General features: G+C 37.5%; 1 protein-coding gene across 3 annotated transcripts in view; it reads left to right on the top strand.

Moving 5' to 3' along the window:
* The window catches only part of MAN2A1 (mannosidase alpha class 2A member 1), a 172199-nt gene that overhangs the window by 116887 nt on the left and 33634 nt on the right, over window positions 1-21678 (top strand). For all 3 annotated transcript variants that reach the window (XM_045998993.1, XM_045998994.1, XM_045998992.1), the window contains exons 13-16: window positions 2718-2883; window positions 4080-4298; window positions 5033-5155; window positions 8478-8592. In XM_045998993.1, the coding sequence (XP_045854949.1) occupies window positions 2718-2883; window positions 4080-4298; window positions 5033-5155; window positions 8478-8592 (623 nt within the window). The remainder of the gene's footprint in view (window positions 1-2717; window positions 2884-4079; window positions 4299-5032; window positions 5156-8477; window positions 8593-21678) is intronic.

Raw genomic sequence — 21678 nt, 5'->3', positions numbered from 1 at the left:
ATTGTTTGGCTACCAAACATGATAATAAAACCGAACATTTAGTTAATTTTTGATTGTGTACTTATTTCCGAAGGAAAATATTTCGTATGTGATTATACTTTCTCTCTACTCTACTTATAATGTGTGTGGGTAAGAGTTGTATGTATGTCAGGTGAATTTATGCTGTGGTGCATTTGAAGAACATGGTGTGAATCTCTAATTATGTTAAAAAAATGATTTTCTTAGTGCAGCATTATACTCATTATATACTCTACACATTTAGTTTTTGAATAGATTCCTGGCATGATAATTACATAATCATTCAGTACAGTAGAAACATCATTATGGTCACATAGTAATTAGCTACTAAAATGAAACAAAACAGAAACTAGTTCATAGCTTATTTTTAAAAGTGACTTAATATTGTACAAAACCAAATGTATGGTTAAAATTATTATTTGCTTTAAGTGTGAATCTTTTTCCCACTGTGGGCCATGGAACAGAATCAGTGTTCTGAATGCTTATTACCTAATTGATTGATTGGGAACATGTTACATTTCACCATCAGAGCCTTACAACAAGCCAGGTGTAGTGGAGAATCCTACCAACCTGCCGGTAGGAATTCTAGACTCAGTCCCTGGGTGTGCCTTAGGGTTTCTGCAGAATTAGGATACTGACTTCCAACCGTGTCTTAGAGTTCTTCACATAATACCTCTAAGCCTCTGGGAACATGAGGTTCCGCAGTAAATCGCTCATTTTGGGGATGCTGGCTTGAACATCTTTGGTGCTGAGGGTAGGTGATCCTCAACTGTTTTTCTTCCCCAGTGCACATTAGGAACATAGTATTGTCTTGCTGGTAACAATGAATCCTGGCAGTTGAGACTCTCCAGGTGGGTTTGTGACAGGGCAAGTCAGGTGAAACGGAAGCTCTGATAGAGGGCAGTGGGAGGGTGCCAGTAGGTTGGCAGACCCTTCAGGTAAGTCTGTGAGCATTGCCCTCACTATCCTTTTGAATTGCTTCTGTGGATAAAATAGGGTTTTGCCTAGTACATCAAGGCTTCAGTGTCCTTTGTAAATATGTTTTTGACTACATGGCTTTAGCCACTCTTCTCTCGTATACCTCTGGAATGTTGGTGAACAGAAGTGATGTAAGTTAGGTGGTGTGATCCTGATGTATACGATAAGCCATTAACAGTTAGGGACATTTTTATTGCTGTGTTGTCGCTTTTGATATCTCAGAATAATATTTCTATCGTAAGAGCTTCTCCTGATAAACCACTGATAAGTCAGACATTTTATAGATTTTATGCTACATCCTCTTTCTCTTCTTTTATGTTTTCCTGTTGTCCTTCGCTTTCATTTTGACCACGGCAGGTATCAATTTTATTTCTTACTCAATTTGCAATGCAATTGAAATACACGGAACATATATAAAAGAGCACGACTAAACTTTCTAATGCACAAAGTACGCAATGCTAGCTTGTGTCTGCCATCTCTGACGTAGCCACTGTGGGTCAGGGGGAGATGGGGTTGCTATCTGACTATTCAGTTCTGTGTTCCTGCAGTTACAAAATTGTATAGGAAACCAAAATATTTCAATCGAGAAAATATTCAATAATGAATCAGTGAATTATATTATTCAAACTTCCTCTCTGAAATAAATATCTTTTGATTTATTTGAAGATAATATGATTCAAATTGATCATAAAGTAAATTCATAAATCTTTCAAAGACTGTGTATTTCATGAAGTCTGCGATATGATGGTCTAGAACATTTCTGCTCACAGGCAAAGCCTTGAAACCGTGAGGGTCTCCAACTAAGAATTCTTTGACTATCAAAGAAAGTAAGAAAGGACGTCAGGAAAAATGATGAAGTCCTTGAATATTTTTTCAAATGTAGTTATGTTTAAAACCATTCTATAAAAATTAAATGTGTGAAGAATGGCATAATGTGCTAATATAAAATATTGTTGGAAAAAGTCTGCCAGAAACTCCAGTTCATTCATTTTTTGTTCATTCTAAGAATTGCCCGTAGTTTTAAATATTATCTAAACTTAAACTTATTCTGCTGGTTTGTGTTGTCCTTTTCTTAGCTAGGCCCAATCAAATCTTTTTTACCATTGTTTGTTATAAAGTTTTAACCCCCTTTTTAAGTGAAGTTACTTCAAATGATCTTTTTTCCAGAACCAACTCTCTTGGGGAATAAGGACCCCATATATATAAAATATATATATGTGTGTGTGTGACTCTGTGTGGATAGCCATACATTTTTGTTGTCTTTTAGTGGTCTGAAATGAATATCAGGATTCTAATTGAAATTAATTGTGGCTGTAGTACAAATAGGCAATGCATGTGTTTTCTTACTCAGCGAGCTTAGGCAGGGACCAAGAAATTAGTTGTATCAAGCTGATTGTTTTAGAAAGGCTAATAAAACCATGTGTTATATAGGTCATTTTCTGGGCCACGGAAATAACTTTATTATAGTTCTACTAATGTCTCTTATTTGTATGTATAACATTTTATTCTTAGAAAGTAAATCATTATTTCATTACCCTTTGTACTGTGTGTTATTTGTTGATGGAATTGTACGTTCTCCAAAAATTGTTCCAGAATGTTCCTTATAAGTTCTCTTCATGCGTTGACTCTCTGACTGTCTATGAGCTGAGTCCATACACATAGTGTAAAAGAAGTAGAAATTTTTTTTTAAGACCTGAATAGTGAAGCAGCTGTTTTTGCAGGTATCTTGTGGTCTGTAATCCTTCAGAACAAGACCGAATCTCAGTGGTCTCCGTGTATGTGAGTTCCCCCACCGCACAGGTGTCTTCTGCTTCTGGAAAGCCTGTGGAAGTTCAGATGAGTGCAATTTGGAATACAGCAAGTACTATTTCACAGACAGCCTATGAGGTAGGTTTTTGCCCTAGAACTTAAAGAGGCATCATTTAAAAAGCATAGCCAGTATGTAGTTTATATATGTAGCCATGCCCCCCTTGAGCTGTCAGATTGGCATATGTGAAGTGGTTCAAGTTGTGGATACCAGAGGATTTAACTGACCAGTTATATGACACTAAAGGAAAAGAGATCCTGTGTTTCCTAGAATACTAATATCATTGTTAGTAGGTGTATCATATATAATTAGTAGGTTATTAGCATGTATATTCTATATCTTTGTAAGTATTGGAACTTTTTCCTGAAGTAATAAAGTCATCATTACTTATAATATTTTGAATTTTTTAACTCAATTTAGTAAAAATTACGCACATTGACTTTGGGACGAATAACATCTTTTCTAAGTAATTTCAGTTTCTTTCAGCTTTTCACTGCAAAGGTGATGTGATATACCATAAAGGAAAGACTTCCTAACATATAGGAAGGTGCTTTTTTCCTGAGATACAATTGTGGAAAACCAGGCCTGAAGTAATAGATGGTTTTCTTAAAGTAATATTAAACTACACACCCCTGTGTCACTAGAAAACTTGAATTTTGGGAGTCTCGAGTGCAAGTTAAACTGTACTTCTGAAGGCAGAACCATAAGCTAGGAACTCTAAATGAGAATTAACTTTGCTTGTTAAAAGCCATTCCTGGGGTAGTGGGGTTATGGATATTGGGGAGGGTATGTGCTATGGTGAGTGCTGTGAAATGTGTAAACCTGGCGATTCACAGACCTGTACCCCTGGGGCTAGTAATACATTATATGTTAATAAAAAAGATAAAAGAAAAAAAAGCCATTTCTGGCTGCTTTCATAAATTCACAGTCCTCTAGTTAGAAAGGAAAAGAATAATAGAAGTTTGGGTCAGATGTTGCAGGAGACTGCCTGTCTAAAAAAGGGAGGAGGAGCTCCTAGAAGGTAGAGGTCACGCACAACCGTGGGTGCATCCTCGGTGCTTTGTGCCTTGTCTGCTGGACCCAGGCATTAGATTCCCTGGATAAATGGAAATGTTGGATAGCCTACCCATAAATTCTCAAAACATCTTTATAGTAGAGTACTCTTTTTAAAATACGGTGGTTTTTGGTTTGTTTTTGTTTTTACTAGATGTATAAGTGCTTTTCTCTGAGTAGATTATATTTCTCTTTAAAAAACTCTCTCATCTGTCTTTTAAAGATCTCTTTCCTAGTACAGATACCACCACTCGGAATGAAAGTGTATACAATTTTGGAATCAGCAAGTTCAGACCCACATTTAGCTGAGTATGTCCTGCATAATGGTAACGTCAAAGATAAAGGAATTTTCAACATGAAGAATGTAAAAAGTGCTGACGAAGATATAATTCTAGAGAACTCCTTTGTTAAACTTCGGTTTGGTCAGTCTGGGCTCATGGAGGTATGTTCTGAATAGTTTTCAGATTCATGAAAGGCTTATCACTTTTATTATAATGTGTGCAGATTATGTATGCAAAGAGGGGAAAGTTGATGCAAATACAATGGGAGAAAGAATGAATGAGCTATATGTATCTGATTTTTGGGGTCCACTGTGACCGCTTGCTCCTAACAAGTGTGGTCTGTGTGGTGCAGCTCCATGAACTGTTACTGGTCCACAGGATAAGTATAGAAGCTGTGACGGTTGAGAACAATGTTTGTGGAAACTCTGAAAGCACCACAACACAGTAAATTTATGCCTGCTGAATCTAATAGTAAAAAATTTGAGTATATATTTGGTGTATCACTTTAAATTTAATTGTCCTAGTAATTCACTGTTATTGTACTTCACAAAAATATTGGTCTGTGCATACTGGAAACTGAAAAAAAAACCAAAATGTGCTTCTTCAGTACAGAAAGTTTGAGAAGCACTGGTCTACCTCTCTTCATTTGTGTGTCTCTCTTCCTTGATGAAATGTGTTCTGACTTTTTATTTCTGTTGTGAATGTTTTAAAAGTATACTTTCAAGTATTAGTTTTGGGTGTTCCTCCAAGAATCATGAATATTAGAAGCTGAATGTTAGCTGTTTCAGTCTGTCTTGAGGTTTGTTTGTTTTTTTAAATCATAAACATAGAACCAGGTGTAACATCATTAAAATCTTAAAAATGAGTTGCTTTTAAGCATCCTTTTTATCCTTAGGAAATGATAAATAAAGAAGATGGTAAACGTCTTGAAGTAAAAGTGCAATTTTCATGGTATGGAACCACCAGTAAAAAGGACAAAAGTGGTGCCTACCTCTTCTTACCTGATGGGGAAGCCAAGGTAAGTGCCAATAAGCTGAGCTGTGATTAAGAATTTATTGAAAGAGTAATGAAGAAAAAAATAACTTCATCTCATTATTTGGTCATGTTAGGTATAGGTGAGTTGGTTCCACTCCTATATTTCCTTATGGGCATTTGACAATTGGTAGTCTTAAGTGTTAGGTAAAAAAAATAATTTGTCAGGGTTGGAATTCAATAAGATGAAACAATGAACAATGGATCTCCATGGGAAGAAGCCAGATTTGATGGAGTTCAGGTGCTGTCGTGGTGTTCTATACATATGTGACATGGCATATAGACAGAGACAAATTATCTAGCCAGAGGGGAAAAATAAATGGCCCATTGGGCCATTTTTTCGACTTAACTTTCAACACTTAAAAAACAAAAAAATTTTTTCTCTCCCTTTGACCGTAAAAGTGTAATATATGCAAATTTTGGTACATTTTTGAAAATGCAGAAGACTGAAGAAAACAATAAAATTTACTAGCTGTTCCAAAGGCCTTGCAAACCACTGCCAACATTTTGATATATTTTTTGTTGTCTTACCATGCATATCCCTTTCTTCCCCATTTGCAAGTTTTGTCTTCTTACATTTACATATTTTTTCATTGTGACAGTGCTCATAATCAGATGGTATGTTCTTTGAAAACACAATTTTAATATATACTGTTGTGATTAAAGGTCTGCGGGTCCAATGTCTAACATGGTGACTATAGTTGGTAACACTGTATTAGTGGATATGTGGAGGGAGTAGAACTTCAGTGTTCTCACACACGCACAAATGTGTATATATGTGAACAAAAAAAGAATTTCCTATTGTTGCATCTGTGGATTTTCTCCCACTACTTCACTAGTGTGTAGCATTGTGATAAGCTTTCTTTGTACCATGCTTTTTATGCGGTGATGATTATTTCCTGAGAATAACTTTCTAGAGGCGTCATTTTGTGTCAGTGGATGAGGCCTTTAAGACTTGATTCACGCTATTTCTCTGTCCTCTAAAGTGACTGCATAAATATTCACTCCCACCAGTGTTTTTCAGAGTATCTCTCTAATACACCACTCCAAGCACTGAGAATCAGCCATATCAAAAGCTTTTCCTATAATAATGGGTGAAAAATATTTTACTGTTAAGATTTTGCGATTATTAGGGAAGCTAAACTTCATACATTTATTTCTCTCTCCTCTATCTTTTGTGACTTTTCTGTATAAGTTCTTTGACCATTTTTCTACTGGTATAACTTACAGATCTGTAAGCATTCTTTATATATGGTTAAAATTAATCCTTTTTCCTATATATAGCAAATGCTCCATCAGTGTGTCATTTAGTTATTTTATGTTGTTACGGTATTTTTAAAATTATTGTGTAGTCCGTTCTGTATTTTTTTCTTTAGAACATCTCCTTTGCTCTTCTACTTGCATAGGTTTTCTCTACTTCAAGATAAGTTTAATTTTTTTTCCATATTTTGATGTCTAGAGACCTGTCTCCTGCAAAAGTTAATTTTGTTCTACAATTTAGAAAAGCTTGCTAACCAAAATCAAATAATAGATTTTAAAGAATAGCATCAACCACCCTAAAGAATCTAGTTTTTCATTCTTTGATTTTTTAAAATCAGGTAGAAATTAAAGGTAAACAATAGCTCAGAGTAGTCATTCCAGAAAGGGCAGTGGATCCTAAGTATAAGCTGTATTAGTCTGTATTCACTGGGACAGGAATTTGGGGGGTTTTTTATGTGTGTTTTTGTTTTTTAACATTTATGTTTATTTATTTGAGTGAGAGAGCCAGAGAGAGAGTACAAGCAAGGGGAGCAACAGAGGGAGAGGGAGGGAGAAGCAGATTCCCTGCAGGGCAGAGAGCCCAATGCAGGGCTCGATCCCAGAACCCTGGGATCATGACCTGAGTGGAAGGCAGATGCTCAACCAACTGAGCCATCCAGGTGTCCCAGGAATTTGGATTTGATTGACTGTTCTTTTTTTTTTTTTTAAGATTTCATTTTTGTTTGTTTATTTGACAGGCAGAAAGGCAGGCAGAGAGAGAGAAGAGGAAGCAGGCTCCCCGCTAAGGAGAGAGCCTGATGAGGGGCTTGATCGCAGGACTCTGGGATCACAACCCAAGCCAAAGGCAGAGGCTTTAACCCACTGAGCCACCCAGGCGCCCCATTGATTGCTCTTATACTAAGGGAAAAATGAAAAGTAGCTGTACTTACAGAATATTCATGGACAGTTGTGACTAATTTTTTAAAAATTATTCTATCCTTAAATAGCTCTAATATTAAATAAAAAGACCAAGAGAATTATCATGTGTTTACAAAGAGAAAATGAAAGACTCTCAGGGAGGCAGCTGGGCGCATCAGAAGCAGACAAGAGCCCAGAAATCCCCATGCCAGCTCTCGTCTTCTTCCCTTACTTTTTAGCTCTATGGTAAAATTAGGTCCAAGAACTTTGTAAACTCTTAACACTTTATGTTAATTTTGGAATATTTTTTCTAGAACTAGAGAGGTACATTTGGAAGAAAACTGCACAGTTCTGAAAATCTGACGCTGCTTAAGTAGCGGCTTACTTACTTACTCGACATGCCATTGTTGAGCCTTTCCAGCCTGTAATGCTTAAGAAAATATAATTCCTTGTAGAAAAAAAAGAAAAGAAAATATAATTCTTCATAAATGCTTTCTATTTGTTTCTGTGTTGCAGGAGTTATGTTCTGTTCCTGTTTTTTCTTGACACTAGTTTCGAAATGATGAAACCTAAACCAATGGTTGCCATAGTTTTTTCAAGTTTGTAAATTTGCTTTATATTCAGCTATTTCTTTCTAGTAAAAGGGCAGTGTGTTTTATAGAGTAGTAAACCTAACTGTGATTAAACGGTGTCTCTGAATCCTGCTTTCTCTTTGCTTAGATGACTCCCTGTGGTCATCCTTGGCACCTGCCCCGACCCCTGAACATTAGGGGGCCATAGTTATAATAAATGTTTGCCTGGGAAAATGTCACTGCTGTAGAATGAATGGTATTTCTAATAAATAACATATGGACAATATAGAAGGGTTTTAATTAGAAATTTTTATAGCTGGGAGGAATGTTTGTAGATCATCTAGGCCAGTCACATTGTAAACATTTTTATTTTCTATTTTCAGCACTTTCTGTCTAATGGAAAACCTTATATTCCATTTTTATAGCATGTGCATATTCTGATACATTGTAAGGTTTGGTTTTCACTTGAAATCACAAATATCAGGTGTTACGTATTTGCCGTTTTGGAAATGGTAATAAACATCTCTTGGAAAAGTTAAAAGCTAAATTTTTTTCTTAAAAATGTCATTTCCTCCTCAGCCTTATGTTTACACAACACTGCCCTTTGTCAGAGTGCAACATGGAAGGTTTTACTCAGACGTGACTTGCGTTTTGGAACATGTTACCCATAGAGTTCGACTGTACAACATACAGGGTAAGAAAACAAAGACGCATAGTGGTGAAACATGTATTCTGGTTCTGGAATTTGTGTGTGTGTCATTTTTAATAAATTAGCCATTGGTTTTTGAACACGGTATATATAGTAGTCTTTTCTTAACTTGCCATCATACTCACTGTGTGGTTTAAAAATATACTTAACCTTTTGATAATCAGAAATGGTCAGACATTTATCTCTACATATACAGGTTCTTTCCTTATATGTATCACCCATACCTATCATAATAGCTGTCTTGGTCATGAGTTCATTAGTTGGAAGCTTTATTTCTAAGATCTAAAAAGAGGAGTTTTTTTTATGTTTTGTTTTGCTTTTAATTTTACCAAATGGGAATTCTGTCAAGTATGGCTTTCAGTTAGTGGATCACTGACCACCTCGGGGATACACACACACGCCCACGTGCACCCCCTCCACCCCACGTACAGCCTGCCTTAAATATGGAATATATCACAGTAGCAGGTGTTACTGGAACTTAACTTCCTTTTAAGAAAAACATTAGTTACTAGTTCTTTTTGTTCACAACTCTTTACCTAGGAGAATAAAAAGTCAGGCGATTGTTTGTTGCTTTCCGGATGGGACTGAGCAGCATCTTTATCAACCAAGTGAACCAAGTGATAGTAAATAGGCTTTTAATCCTCTTCGGGACTTAACCACAGGCAGTGGCTCTTGTCCCTCCTTCAGATTTGGGCGGAGCCATGGTTCCCAGATACCCTCAGAGTTGCACATTTATTTTGGTTGGTGTTGAATTCACTGTTTTTAGAATGGAGTAGTTTTCCAACCACAAGCCTAATCCTAGTAAGTAGACCACTTGCCATGGTCTCAACTCTCTTAGAAAAGGACCTCATAAAAATGCCACGTTAGATTTTTCTTTGCTGTTAGCTAGGCTGCAAAAGTTAGAAAAGGAAATATTGTTTTCCTGAATCTTTATACCAGTAGATAATAAAGTGTTTGAAAACTAATGATAAAATATATGGTCAGATGCTCTTCGCTTTTTGGGTTTTGTGGGGAAGCAAAGGGTACTGTGCTCAGGGAATATTCATTTTCCTACCTGCAAGGAAGCCTGTGCTTCTAAAATAATCTTTTATTGAGTTTTCTAAAATCTCTAGAAAGTCAGAAATAGTATTTTTGGCTATCCCTTTCTACTCTTGCTTCAGCCGTTGTTCAACGTCTCTGAGAGCTCTAAATTACACCTCGAGCTATGGCCAAAGGTTTCATTTTATGGGTGGAAAGTAGCATTGTCACACAGCAGATGTGCTTATCTGCTTTTAGCTTTGCTTAATACTGTTGCTTGTAATGGAATGTTTCTTCCTTGAGTACAACGGGGCACCCACTTTGGCCCAGACCTGTGTCATCAAGCATGGTTTACCATCGTTATTCATCAGGTATACATAGGGAATAGGCTGTGTCGCAGAGTTAATGCTGAAGCAACTCGCCGGAGAATTCCAACTTCTCAGTCATGTCTGTTCACTTAATTGCTTTTGTTTTTGTTTAAATGAGTCTGTCCACCATCACGGCAGCCTCAGAGTTTTCTCAGGTTGTCCAGGGCATCTGGAGCTCATCACAGAGGATGGTTTCTGTAAATTAGAGGGCCTTCTTCTGCTGCTGTGACTATAAGCTTAGTTTGCTGTCATACCCCAGTGGTTGATTTTGCAAATTAATAGGCTCTGGCTGACTTGCCTCATCCCAGAAAACATGTACTTACCAGACCCTAAATGCCTTTATTTTCTCCTCTCTCCTCCCCTGCTGAGTAGTCCAAAATGCCCAGTGGCTAACTAGTAGCCCCTTAACGTAACCAGGAACCACCAAGATTTAACTGACTCCCAGCCCTCCAAGGTGACCATGCCAGTGGATTAGTGAGTTAAGAAACAGAAGTTGTGGGGCGCCTGGGTGGCTCAGTGGGTTAAGCCACTGCCTTCGGCTCAGGTCATGATCTCAGGGTCCTGGGATCAAGCCCCGCATCGGGCTCTCTGCTCAGCAGGAAGCCTGCTTCCTCCTCTCTCTCTGCCTGCCTCTCTGCCTACTTGTGATCTCTCTCTGGGTGTCAAATAAATAAATAAAATCTTTAAAAAAAAAAAAAAAGAAACAGAAGTTGTTCACAACTGGGTCGCTTAGAGTATTAGCGTAACAAAAGTAATAATAATAAAGTAAGAATACAGATCCTAGATTGCCTCTAGATGTCACAGTGGGTAGAATAAACAGGCTGAAGCATTTGTATTAGATTTTTGTAGTTTGAAAGCAGAAAGCTTCAGAAGTTGGTGGGGAACGACGTATAATGTGAAGTTAACTCAGAGTGCTTCTCCAGATGAGTTTTACTGTTGTTGCCTGGATTGAACCTGAAACCAGCGTATATAACTATTCGAAGTGACAAAGCAATTTTTCTTTTTGCACTCAAGCTCAGAGCGTTTATATTTTTGGTTTTGGTTTTGGTTTTTTTTTTTTTCCCCAACATGAAAGCTCTCAGTAGGAGATGGAGATACCGGTTCACCTGAAAGGCTTTCGTCCAAACTATACATCCTTCTTTGTTTGTATCTGAACCCCTTTCAGTAGATCTCCCTCTTGGGAAAAATAAGGCCTGTTGTGGAGAGAGAGCCTTTTTCTCAGTGGCCTTCCTGACCTCCCTCCATCTGTCATTTTCTTTCACACACCGTTGCATGAAGGCTCAGGTTGTCTGGATCCTGGCTCATTTGGGGTTTTAATTCACTGGTCGAAACCTAAGGAAGAGATGTGAGGTCTTCAGGGTGTTTGGATGTCGACAAGTTCAAAGTGCCTGAATGGGGTCTGTTTATGCCACAGTAAAGCGGCCGCACTTGCCATACTTGAAAGCTCTTCGGTGTTTTAAACTTTGGCCCCATGTAAACCAGGCATCTGGGTGATTGATCAAAATCCATGGACAGGATGTAGCTTTCCCTCTTAGGTGTTAAAGAAAACATCAGCCAGCTTACATGCTTTTGTAGATCGGCTTGTGTTTAATATTTCTTAAAAGAACACAAATACCTAATTTCGAATTTAATTTACTAAACTGTTTTTGGATGTATGCTAATTTTGCCCCCTTTAAACTGGCCACATGTAGTTACTGGATGAGTAGTAAAGAATAGAGCATGTTTGTTGTTAGTACCAAACTTATGAGCCAGAAAAAAATGGGGCTTGGAAGAGAGAAACTATTAATATTTTATGATTAGATACTATAATTGTATTAGGTTACTAAACCATTAATTAAACAAAAGATTTTATTACCTCTCAGCAACAAGGATAAAGAAACAGGAAGATTTGTGATATTATGGATTATTTGTCTTTATTGAGAGTTTGTATTAAGTATTTCAAAATCAGTTTACTTGAAATACTCTTTTAAAAAAACTAAAGTAATGTGAACCTGATAAAGTATCCTTAAATTCCTCAATCTCTGTTTTAGTTACTCTGACCATTTTCTCCCCAAAGTAACCTTTGGCCCAAATTAAGCTTTGAGAGAAAACAAAGTCAAGAACAGAACTCAAATAGCACTTCCCAGATTATAAAAACTGTGTGGTCATTATGAATTTTGCAACAAACTGAGTTGGGAAGTGCAGGTTCAACCAACTTTGTTTTGTTTTGTTTTTCCCCCTTGGTGTTTTATATTTAAGTTTCAGTGTCTTATTTGCATTCCCTCCAGATTCTGAAAATGGTAGGAGTTGCTGTTTAGAGCCCTCTCTTAACATCATTTAAGCTATTAAAAAACACTCTGTTTCTTTTCATTATTGTTCAGACATTACATTCAAAGGTTTCTAGAAATATTAAATTAGAGGAAATCTTGTGCTCACTAGCTTTAAAAGCTCTACAAGATCAGAGGGATTTGAGAGATTTCTAATGCAACACAATGTTTTGCCTTCCATCAGGTTAAATAAGAAATCCATTTTGTAGCACCCATAATTTAATGAAATGCCCTTTTGGAACTATTTTTTTTTTCAAAGATTATATTTCGTTTATAGAAAATAACATTTTTCTGGAGGAAATGGTGGGAGAAGTGAGGATTAGCTTTCTCGTACTATAATCATCTTTGATTAAGTTGAAGCTTTACATGTTACTAAGGCTGCTTTGGCTACATTAGCTTTTTTTGTTAATGTTGGTTTGGAAGATAGACTGTGATCTAGGCAGAAGCCCATGTGTCCCCTTGTGTTGTCTTTGTTTCTGTGCCATCACAGTAAGTGCATACCTTGCAGTGACATCATGATCAGTAAGTGACATTTGCTAGCTGTGGCTTCATTTGTCTTTGGAACGGTAATTATTAGACTTTGGTGCCCTAGTTTTCTGACATCAACAGCTACTTTGAAGAATTAGGTTGCTATGGGTTACCAGTGTGTCATGTACATTTTCACCAGCACAAGGTTCAGGTTCCAGATCAGTTATAATACATACCTTCAAGCTTCTTTCCCCCAGGACTATGTTCTCCTAGGCAGGTGTTTGTGAGTGAATGAGTATGTGTGTAAACCATGTTTCAGCCTTTAGGAGAAATACCTAAATGCAAAACTTTTGGCCTATTTTCTGCCAACATGTTATGAAAGTACTAAATGTAATGGATCTTGCTAAAAGAAAGCAAGTAGCCTGGAGGTAAAATGTAATGAACTGCCATCAAAACATATGGAAGAAAAGACTTTCCTTTGGCGGCTATGACTGAATAATTTCCTTGAGTGGGCACATTTAGCATTCAAAAAGATGCTTAGTTTTTCTCTGTTTTGAATATGTAATATGATTGGATTCATAACATGACCCTTGACTTTTAGAGAGTCAAAATGAACTTCATCTGGTCAAATGCATAAGAGAATTACATTGGGAATTAGAGATTTGAATCCTTAGTTGCACCTTGAAGCCAACCAGAGTGACCTTGAGTTTGTCCTTAAATTTCTTATGGGCTCAGCTTCTTAAATGGTAGAAAGACTAGATGGCCAATTAGTTGTAACCATTAAGGAGTCTTCGCAAAACTTAGTATCACATAAAGTCTCTGTTGTGCTTAACCCCTTGCTCCTAAATTCCATCTTCTAAGGATGCTTGAATCTGGGCCTTCCATCCCTAGAGTCCTCCTACTTGTAAACAGGGTCTCAGAGCTTCACTAAAGTTGTTTTTATTCCCATAAAAAAATTCATGAGGATATTAAAATGGTTTGCAATCAATCTCTCATTTTTTTTCCCCCCAGGACTGCATTCCATATTTAGTTTAAGAGTAAAAGCATTAAGTAAGTTATGGCTAGGCAGACTTAGTTAATTAAAACATTTTTGGAATACCATAATATGCAATTGACTGCTAAGGATTTTTTTTTCCTTTTAATTGGAACTTTTAAAAATTGAATAAGGAACTATGCGTCGAATCTGATTATTCCCAACAGGCATGAAAGGGAAGGTTATTTTGAGGGACTATAAGCACATGCTGGTTATACAAATTCAGAACTCAGAGGTTATCTTGGGGCTTCTTTGACATCAGCTGCTATCTTGAAGGCATAGCTTCCTAGCAGGGAAACATCATCCCCCACAAATAAGTGTTGTAGTAAACTCAGATGAAGGGCATAGGGATGGGAAATATAGGGGAAGCTGATGATGGTTAAGAGCTCAGACTCCAGAGTCAGCGCACCTGCATGTCATTTTCAGCTCCTGTCCTAGCTCCCGCTGCTTACCGTCTAGCTGCTTGATCTTACACAAGTTATTACCTCTCTGTCCTTGGTTTTGTCATCCTGAAAAAGGTGACAATAAAAGAGTCTACCTCATGGAAGTGTTGGAGGATTAACTGAATTAACGTACATAAAGCCTGGCACATATTAAGTGTTGTGTCTCCTTAAGAGGATGTGTAGGCTTTGGGCACCTGGGTGGCTCTGTCTGTTAGGCCTCTGACTCTTGATTTCAGCTCAGGTCTGGATCTTAGGGCTTGTGAGTTCAAGCCCCACACTGGGTGCCATGCCGGGTGTGGAATCTACTTGAAAAAAAAAAAAAAAGAGGATGTGGGCCAGATGAATTAGACATAAGTGTTAGAAAAGAGAGTAGCCACTGAGGTTTGGGGGTGTTGGGGAAGATTTGATAAAGGAAGTGGGCTTTTGAGATGCTGTGTCTTAGAGAAATGTCATTTATATAGGCAGAAAGGAGGGAAAGAACATTACAAAGTGTGAAGTAGGTTTTTTCTAATCAAACTCCTTTGTTCCTATAAGGATTTGGATAACTATTACATATGTTTAAGCTGACATCTAGTTTTATACATTCAAAAAATTGCAAAAGATGTTTTTTCTGGAGTATAATAAATACTGACATTTTAAAATAAGCGTATCCAGTGAGTAGCAATTTGATTTTGAAATCATGCATTTTTAAAAAGGCCTGAATAAGACCTTTTACAGTCAAATTTCACATCTTTATTTTCTCCTTGAACTCATATTTTCATTCCTCTTCCCACAGAGTCTTATCTTATGCTTGAGGATATTGATCAACCTTTCATTATTCTTATGAAACATGTATGTATGTGTATATTAATTTAAGTTCAAAATCTGTCATCCTAAAAGCAAATGTTAAATTTTTTCTGGATTGAGTTATAAAAATTATGAATAGTATACAGTTGATCAAAACAGCCCCAATGTATTACCATTTTGGTCATTTATTTCATGAGCTTGAATGAAAACCTTTCTCTCAGTGGACGAATCATATGTACCCTTTATATTCCACATATGTTCATATATCCATTGGTGAATTATACTTAATGCTAGAGTGAGATAGTTTTCAGCATCGATTTTCTTCTTAATTTTTGTTTTTATAAAGGTAAGGCAAAAAAAAAAAATGATGTTACCATAAATAAGTAGGTGGGAATGGAAGGAGTTCTATTATAAGAATGTCATTCAGGGACACCTGGGTGTTGGTTAAGCCACTGCCTTCAGCTTGGGTCATGGTCCCAGGGTCCTGGGATCGAGTCCCGCATCGGGCTCCTTGCTCCGCGGGGAGCCTGCTTCTATAGCTACCTCTGCCTGCCTCTCTTCCTGCTTGTGTGTACTATCTCTCTCTCTGGCAAATAAATAAAATCTCTTAAAAAAAAAAAAATGTCATTCAGTCCCTTGAACTCCTTGTGAGTTATATTCCATAAATCACAGAATTGTCTATTGTCAAACATGAATTTCAGTCAGTTATTTTTAATGCTTTACTGCCTGACAAATTGATTAGATACACCTTCAATTTTGTTGAAAGCAACAAAAGAAAATCACATGTTTTGGAAAAATATTTGTTACCCAGCCATTAAAGTTCAGGCAAACACCAGTATTGCAAATTGTCTCTGTTTAGCATCCACTGAGTTAGGATGAGTGAGAGGTATCCTACTCCTTCTTTTTTGGTAAGTTGAGAGAAGTAATGGTAAACGTGTGGTTTAAAAAAAAAGAAAGAAAAAACAAGGAAGAAGTGCTTGCCTCCATGGCAAGATCAACTTGAGAAGTAAGAGTACACAGAATCCAGGCTTCCCGTCTTAAGCTACCTTGGAAAGGAACGTGTTCAGGAGAGCAGGAAGTAGGCAAGTTCAGAGTGACTGTCAGTCTGAAGGGTATGCAAACAGACCATTGTGATTATTCCATATTCTTCCCCCAGCTTGGAAGGGAACAGAAAAGCTTCAGTGTTGTGAGCTGGTTTTATTCACTTCCCATGGAAATGCTTTTGTTAGACCTTGTCTGTTGGAATACTATGCAGCCTTCAAAAAAACCCCAAATCTTGCCATTTGCAATGGCATGGATGGAATTAGAGGGTATTATGCTAAGTGAAATAAGTCAATCAGAGAAAGACAATGATCATATAATCTCTCTGATAGGAGGAATTTGAGAGGCAGAGCAGGGGTTCATGGGAGGTAGGGAGGGAAGAAATGAAACAAGGTGGGACCACAGAGGGAGACAAACCATAAGAGACTCTTAATCTCAGGAAACAAACTGAGGGCTTCTGGGGGCATAGGGAGGGATAGGATAGCTGGGTGATGGACACTGGGGAAGGTATGTGCTATGGTGAGTGCTGTGAATTGTGTAAGCCTGATGATTCACAGACCCGTACCCCTGAAACAAATAAATACATTATATGTTAATAAAAAAAAGTTACTGATGTAGATGTTGTATTCCCATGAAGACAGAGCTTCCAAAATACCTATTGTTTCTTAAAATCAATACTTAATAGGACCAAAAAAAAGATAGCTGCTAGTGTTATTGTGTATTTTTTTTCTATTATTAGGTTTTCAAGTATATTGTGGTTAATTGGTATCATCTTTAATCAAAATTTGCAATCGATGGAATCAAATGCTCTAACTTTCCTATTATGCGTGTACTTTTGTGTCATTGTAAGAATTACCGAAATGAAAAGCCTAAAATTTTGTACACTAGTGCCTCGCTCGTAATAGGTTCATCCCTAAGTCGTAGTAGTTATTTATCTAGTGCTTTAGAAATGAAACAAAGTGGTACATCATCATTTTCTTAAATTCAAGACTTGGAATGATATTTACTCAAATTTATATTCATGAAAGCAGATGTTAAAATTTTCAGTTGTGGAGAAATAATCAATGTGAACATTTACAGACCTGGAAATCAGCAAGTACCTCAGAGGATAAATTAGATCTTACAGTGGATAGGCAAGTTGAGTAAGTCAACATGGAGAAAAAGGTCATCCAAATGTGGGAATTATTACCATTTTTATTCTTGGTACTTTCAGATGTGAGTACAGTTTTTAAAAATGATAATATTTGCTTTTTTAGAAACATCATCTCCATAATGGCCTACTAAATTTATCATTGTTGCAAGAATTATCCTTAAAGTTTATGTGTTGAATGAAGCAGTGTGTAATTAGTTAATAATTCTACGTGTCAACTCCTGGTTAAGTTAGATAAGTTCACAAAAGCACTGTCACAAAAGTAAATACATAATGCGAAAAGTATTTTTTGTATTTTTGATGATTTAAATACAAAACAAAATACTCCCCAAATTGGAGGCGCAATATTTAGACTTACAAGCCGTGGTTTTTCATGACAGCTTTTATTGTTCCCTATTGTTAACAATTATTGTTACCATTGTCTACTTATGCAGTGAAGCGTCGGCTCAGGCACCCCCTCTGCTTAGACATAGATTCAAGGAAAGGGAATGAGGGCAACAATTAGATACTAAGCTTGCATTTTTGCCCACGAACCTACATTTTTAAGGACACTCACTGAAAACCTTGCTTTGAATCTTAGATGGGTTTTTTGAGGTTTGATTTTATATGATTTCATATCTATTTCAAATTCAGTTAAACACCTCTTTTAGGTTCTCACCTTCACTTTTCAGTTTCCTAGGTGGGTGTGGCCCAGTTGCTATTATGGCATGATGTAAGGACTTGTCCTAATCATACATTGAGCGGCACTAATAAGATATAGAAAACTTGCCAATTGTGAGTCAGGCTCTCTTTTGTTTGCTCTTTCTCCCAAACTGCTGCCTCTCACTCTGATAACCATTTGAGTACGGCGAGGGGTGTCTCGTATACTCCTCAGCCACACCCTCCCTGGACATTTCCATCTACCTCTTCTTTCACACACAAAAGATGTGTCAGAGATCCTTCTCATTTTTTCTTTCCACCCAAGAAGGGGTATCCTTCTCAGTTTCATTAAGACTGGTGCTAAGCAACAAAATCAAAAGGTGAAGCCTCCCTCCCTGACCCTTTGCCTACTCAGTTTCGTCTTTTTCCCTACCTTCCTAAAAAATAATCTTCTTTTAAAAATACTTAAAATAATTTTTATGTATACAAATAATATCTATGTATACTCTTTTGAAAAAATGTTACACATTATAGTATATGTATATAATGTAAAATCCGTCTAGAATCTGTCGTGTCCCCTATCCACTACTCTAGAGAGGTAATCAGATACCTGTGTACACAGTCAATCACTTGCATTCTCTCTCTCTTTCTCTCTCTCTCTCTCTCTCTCTCTCACATACACACACACACACATACACACACACACACTTGCAATGCACTGCTGTGTTTGGTTTTAGCATGAAGTTCATCACACTGTACAAATGTTGCATTCACTTGCATCAGATATCTTTCGTGGCCCCGGGCAGGGAGCTATCTCATTCATTTGCTATAGAGCATTTATTTGCCTGTTGGTGGACATCTAGCCTATTTTCCATGTTTCTGCCCTTGGCAGCAGTGCTCAGTGAATATGCTTGTGCTTGTGATTAGTGTTCATCTTATGTAGACAAGTGAGATCATAGTGTCTTTAATTAATATATATTACTTTATTGGCTTCTAAAGTGACTGACAATTTTTTTTTCCAGGATATTTTGTTCTCATAACATCAGGTTATAGAACCTGAGGCTCTGGCACTCTCTGTGTTTGTCCATAAAAGTCATTTGCTGTTAACTTAAAAAAAAAAAAAAAAAAATTTGTATTTTTTTAATAATAGTGGGTTTTTTTAAAGTTTTTATTTATTTATTTATTTTTAAAAGATTTTATTTATTTATTTGACAGAGAGAGATCACAAGTAGGCAGAGAGGCAGGCAGAGAGAGAGGGGGAAGCAGGCTCCCTGCGGAGCAGAGAGCCGATGCGGGGCTCGATCCCAGGACCCTGAGATCATGACCTGAGCGGAAGGCAGCGGCTTAACCCACTGAGCCACCCAGGTGCCCCAAAGATTTTGTATTGTTTTAAAGAAGTTTTATATTCTGGCAAGCCTGTTCTGTAATTATTTTTTATTAGTTTAATTTTTATTCTATTGTCATTTTATTCATAATGTATTTGGCTCTGTTAAGTAGCACTTGCAGCATATCAGATCCCAGACCAGTACCCTCTTCCTTTCTTAAAAAATAACATGGAGGTCTCCTTTCTACTTAGAGTCACTGCAAAGCTCCTCCAATCCCTGGTCCCAAAGTAACTTCAACATTCTCTAGTGTTAGGTTTGCTAGTGAGGCATGATGGCTGAGGACCTTAGTGCTGGTTCTGCCAGCCTTGTGATCTGGGGCAAGGACTGTCCTCCTAGGCTTAGGGTCAGGATTGAATGAATTACTGTAGTTACTGTACATAAAGCATATGGCAAGCATATGGTACATAGCAAGGACTCGGTAATTTTTGGCTTATTCCTCCACGTAGCTGCTGCCTGTCACTCAGCAAACACTACTCTCTGCCCATTATGTGCTGGGAGCATAAAGATAAATAAGACAGGGTCTCAGTCCTTGAGGAGCTTTCATTCTAACATGCATGTGTTTGCTCAAAATTAAAGTACTTATTCCCTTATCTTTCTATTTATTTAAACTCTGTTCATGGCCTGGTTTGCTTTCCTCCCACGTCAGCTGACTTGGGCATCATGGATAGTCTTTCACCTCTTAATGCATTCTCTTTAATGGTGATTCAGCACCTGCTACATTCCCAAAATGTTGTTAAAAACTGGAATGCAGAGGTATTGTGTAAGACAATCTGTAAGAAGCTAACAGGCTCTAGGGAGGAAGAAAAAAGCGGGTTCTTTAAGACTCTTTCCATTCTCTATGATGGCTTTCCACCTATGGACTTGCTCCGTTTTTAGCTTGCATTTCTTCTGTGAGTAAAGATACATAATCTCCATTCTTTCTTTCCCGGGACAGAGTGTGAGGTGTTAGCAGCAAGAGGGCCCTTGCTTTTCTTTCTTTATCAATGACATACCTCACGTCTTTGGACTTTGGACTACTCTTGTTAGGTAGGAGCTGTTTTCTGTCCCAGGACTGAAGAAAAACCAGAGGGGCTTAGAAATCCCTGGCCGTCCATGCCCAGGTCAAACCACTTTGGTAAAAGGACCTTTTGCTGCCATATAACTGCAAAGATTCTGCAGACCACTGAGAGCACTGGGTTCATACCCATGCTTACCAGGGAGTTGTCCCCTCAATCCCATGAACTTCTTTGGGAATGGCACACCTTAGAGAATTGACCTACAGTAGGAAGAGGTAGCAGTCCTTCATCTCCCTCACATAGATTCTTCTTTAAAAAGTAATAAATTCCCTTTGATAACTCAGGGATATCTCCTTGCCTTGGTTACCATTACAAGATTTGTTTGATTTGTTCATAATAAGTGTATTAAGTTTGATCTTACTTTAAAAGCCTGTGCTGGCACAGAATTTAAATTAATGTCTCGCTGAATTGTGAATGGACACCGAGGCTCCTTTTATTTATTTATTTTCTAAGATTTTATTTATTTATTTGACAGGGAGAGAGGGATTACAACTAGGCAGAGAGGCAGGCAGAGAGAGTGGAAGGGAAACAGGCTCCCTGCTGAGCAGAGAGCCCGATTCTCTGCTCAATTCGAGGACCCTGTGATCTTGACCTGAGCTGAAGGCAGAGGCTTAACCCACTGAGCCACCCAGGTGCCCCTCAAGCCTCCTTTTAAAGGAGATGTAAACATTTGTTGCCACAACAGGATCTGAGCATAATACTGAGCTCAAGAAGGATGATTTTCTCAACAGAAATCATTTTTATTGCCGGAGGTAATGTGAAATTACTTATTTCTTTCTTGAAGCATGTTTTTTGGTAAATGTTTTCCAGAGATACCTGACTTGAAATTAACAACACTCTCCTTTGTTAAGACTTTATTTCATTTCATGTATTGTGTTGAACCCTGGGAGAATGCCCAGTCTAGAGAGGAGAAAATGTACGCAGTGTTCAAAACCCTATGAATGCTTCCAACAGATGAGGTGTTCCCTGATTGCTCCAGAGGGGACTACATCCCTCCTGCTGCATTTTGTGTTTTTGGCATCTTTGGTTCATTTATAGAAGCTTGTCTGTTAAAATTCCATATGCATTTCTTTGGCTTTGAAAAATACTGAGATTGACATCAACCTACTGAAAGGATACTTTGCATTGAAAGTAATACATTTCCTAACCAAAGAAGATACCATTTTTCTAGCATCAGTAGATGTCACTTTTTTTTTTTTTTCCTTTTAACTTCCCGGTTGTAGTGAAGCTCTTTGAGTCTGCTATCTGGTAATTGTCATTTAAAAATTTACATGTATATTTAAGTGGACAGAAGTTAATGGTTCAAACTGGCCATAAAGTGGAAGGGAATAATGGTGCCCTCTTCCCCCACACATGAGGTCACACTGCTCATCTCAGCTT

This window comes from Meles meles, chromosome 3 (genome assembly GCF_922984935.1).
Source record: "Meles meles chromosome 3, mMelMel3.1 paternal haplotype, whole genome shotgun sequence".
NCBI classification, from domain to species: Eukaryota; Metazoa; Chordata; class Mammalia; order Carnivora; family Mustelidae; genus Meles; species Meles meles.
This window is presented reverse-complemented; position numbering and strand designations above follow the sequence as displayed.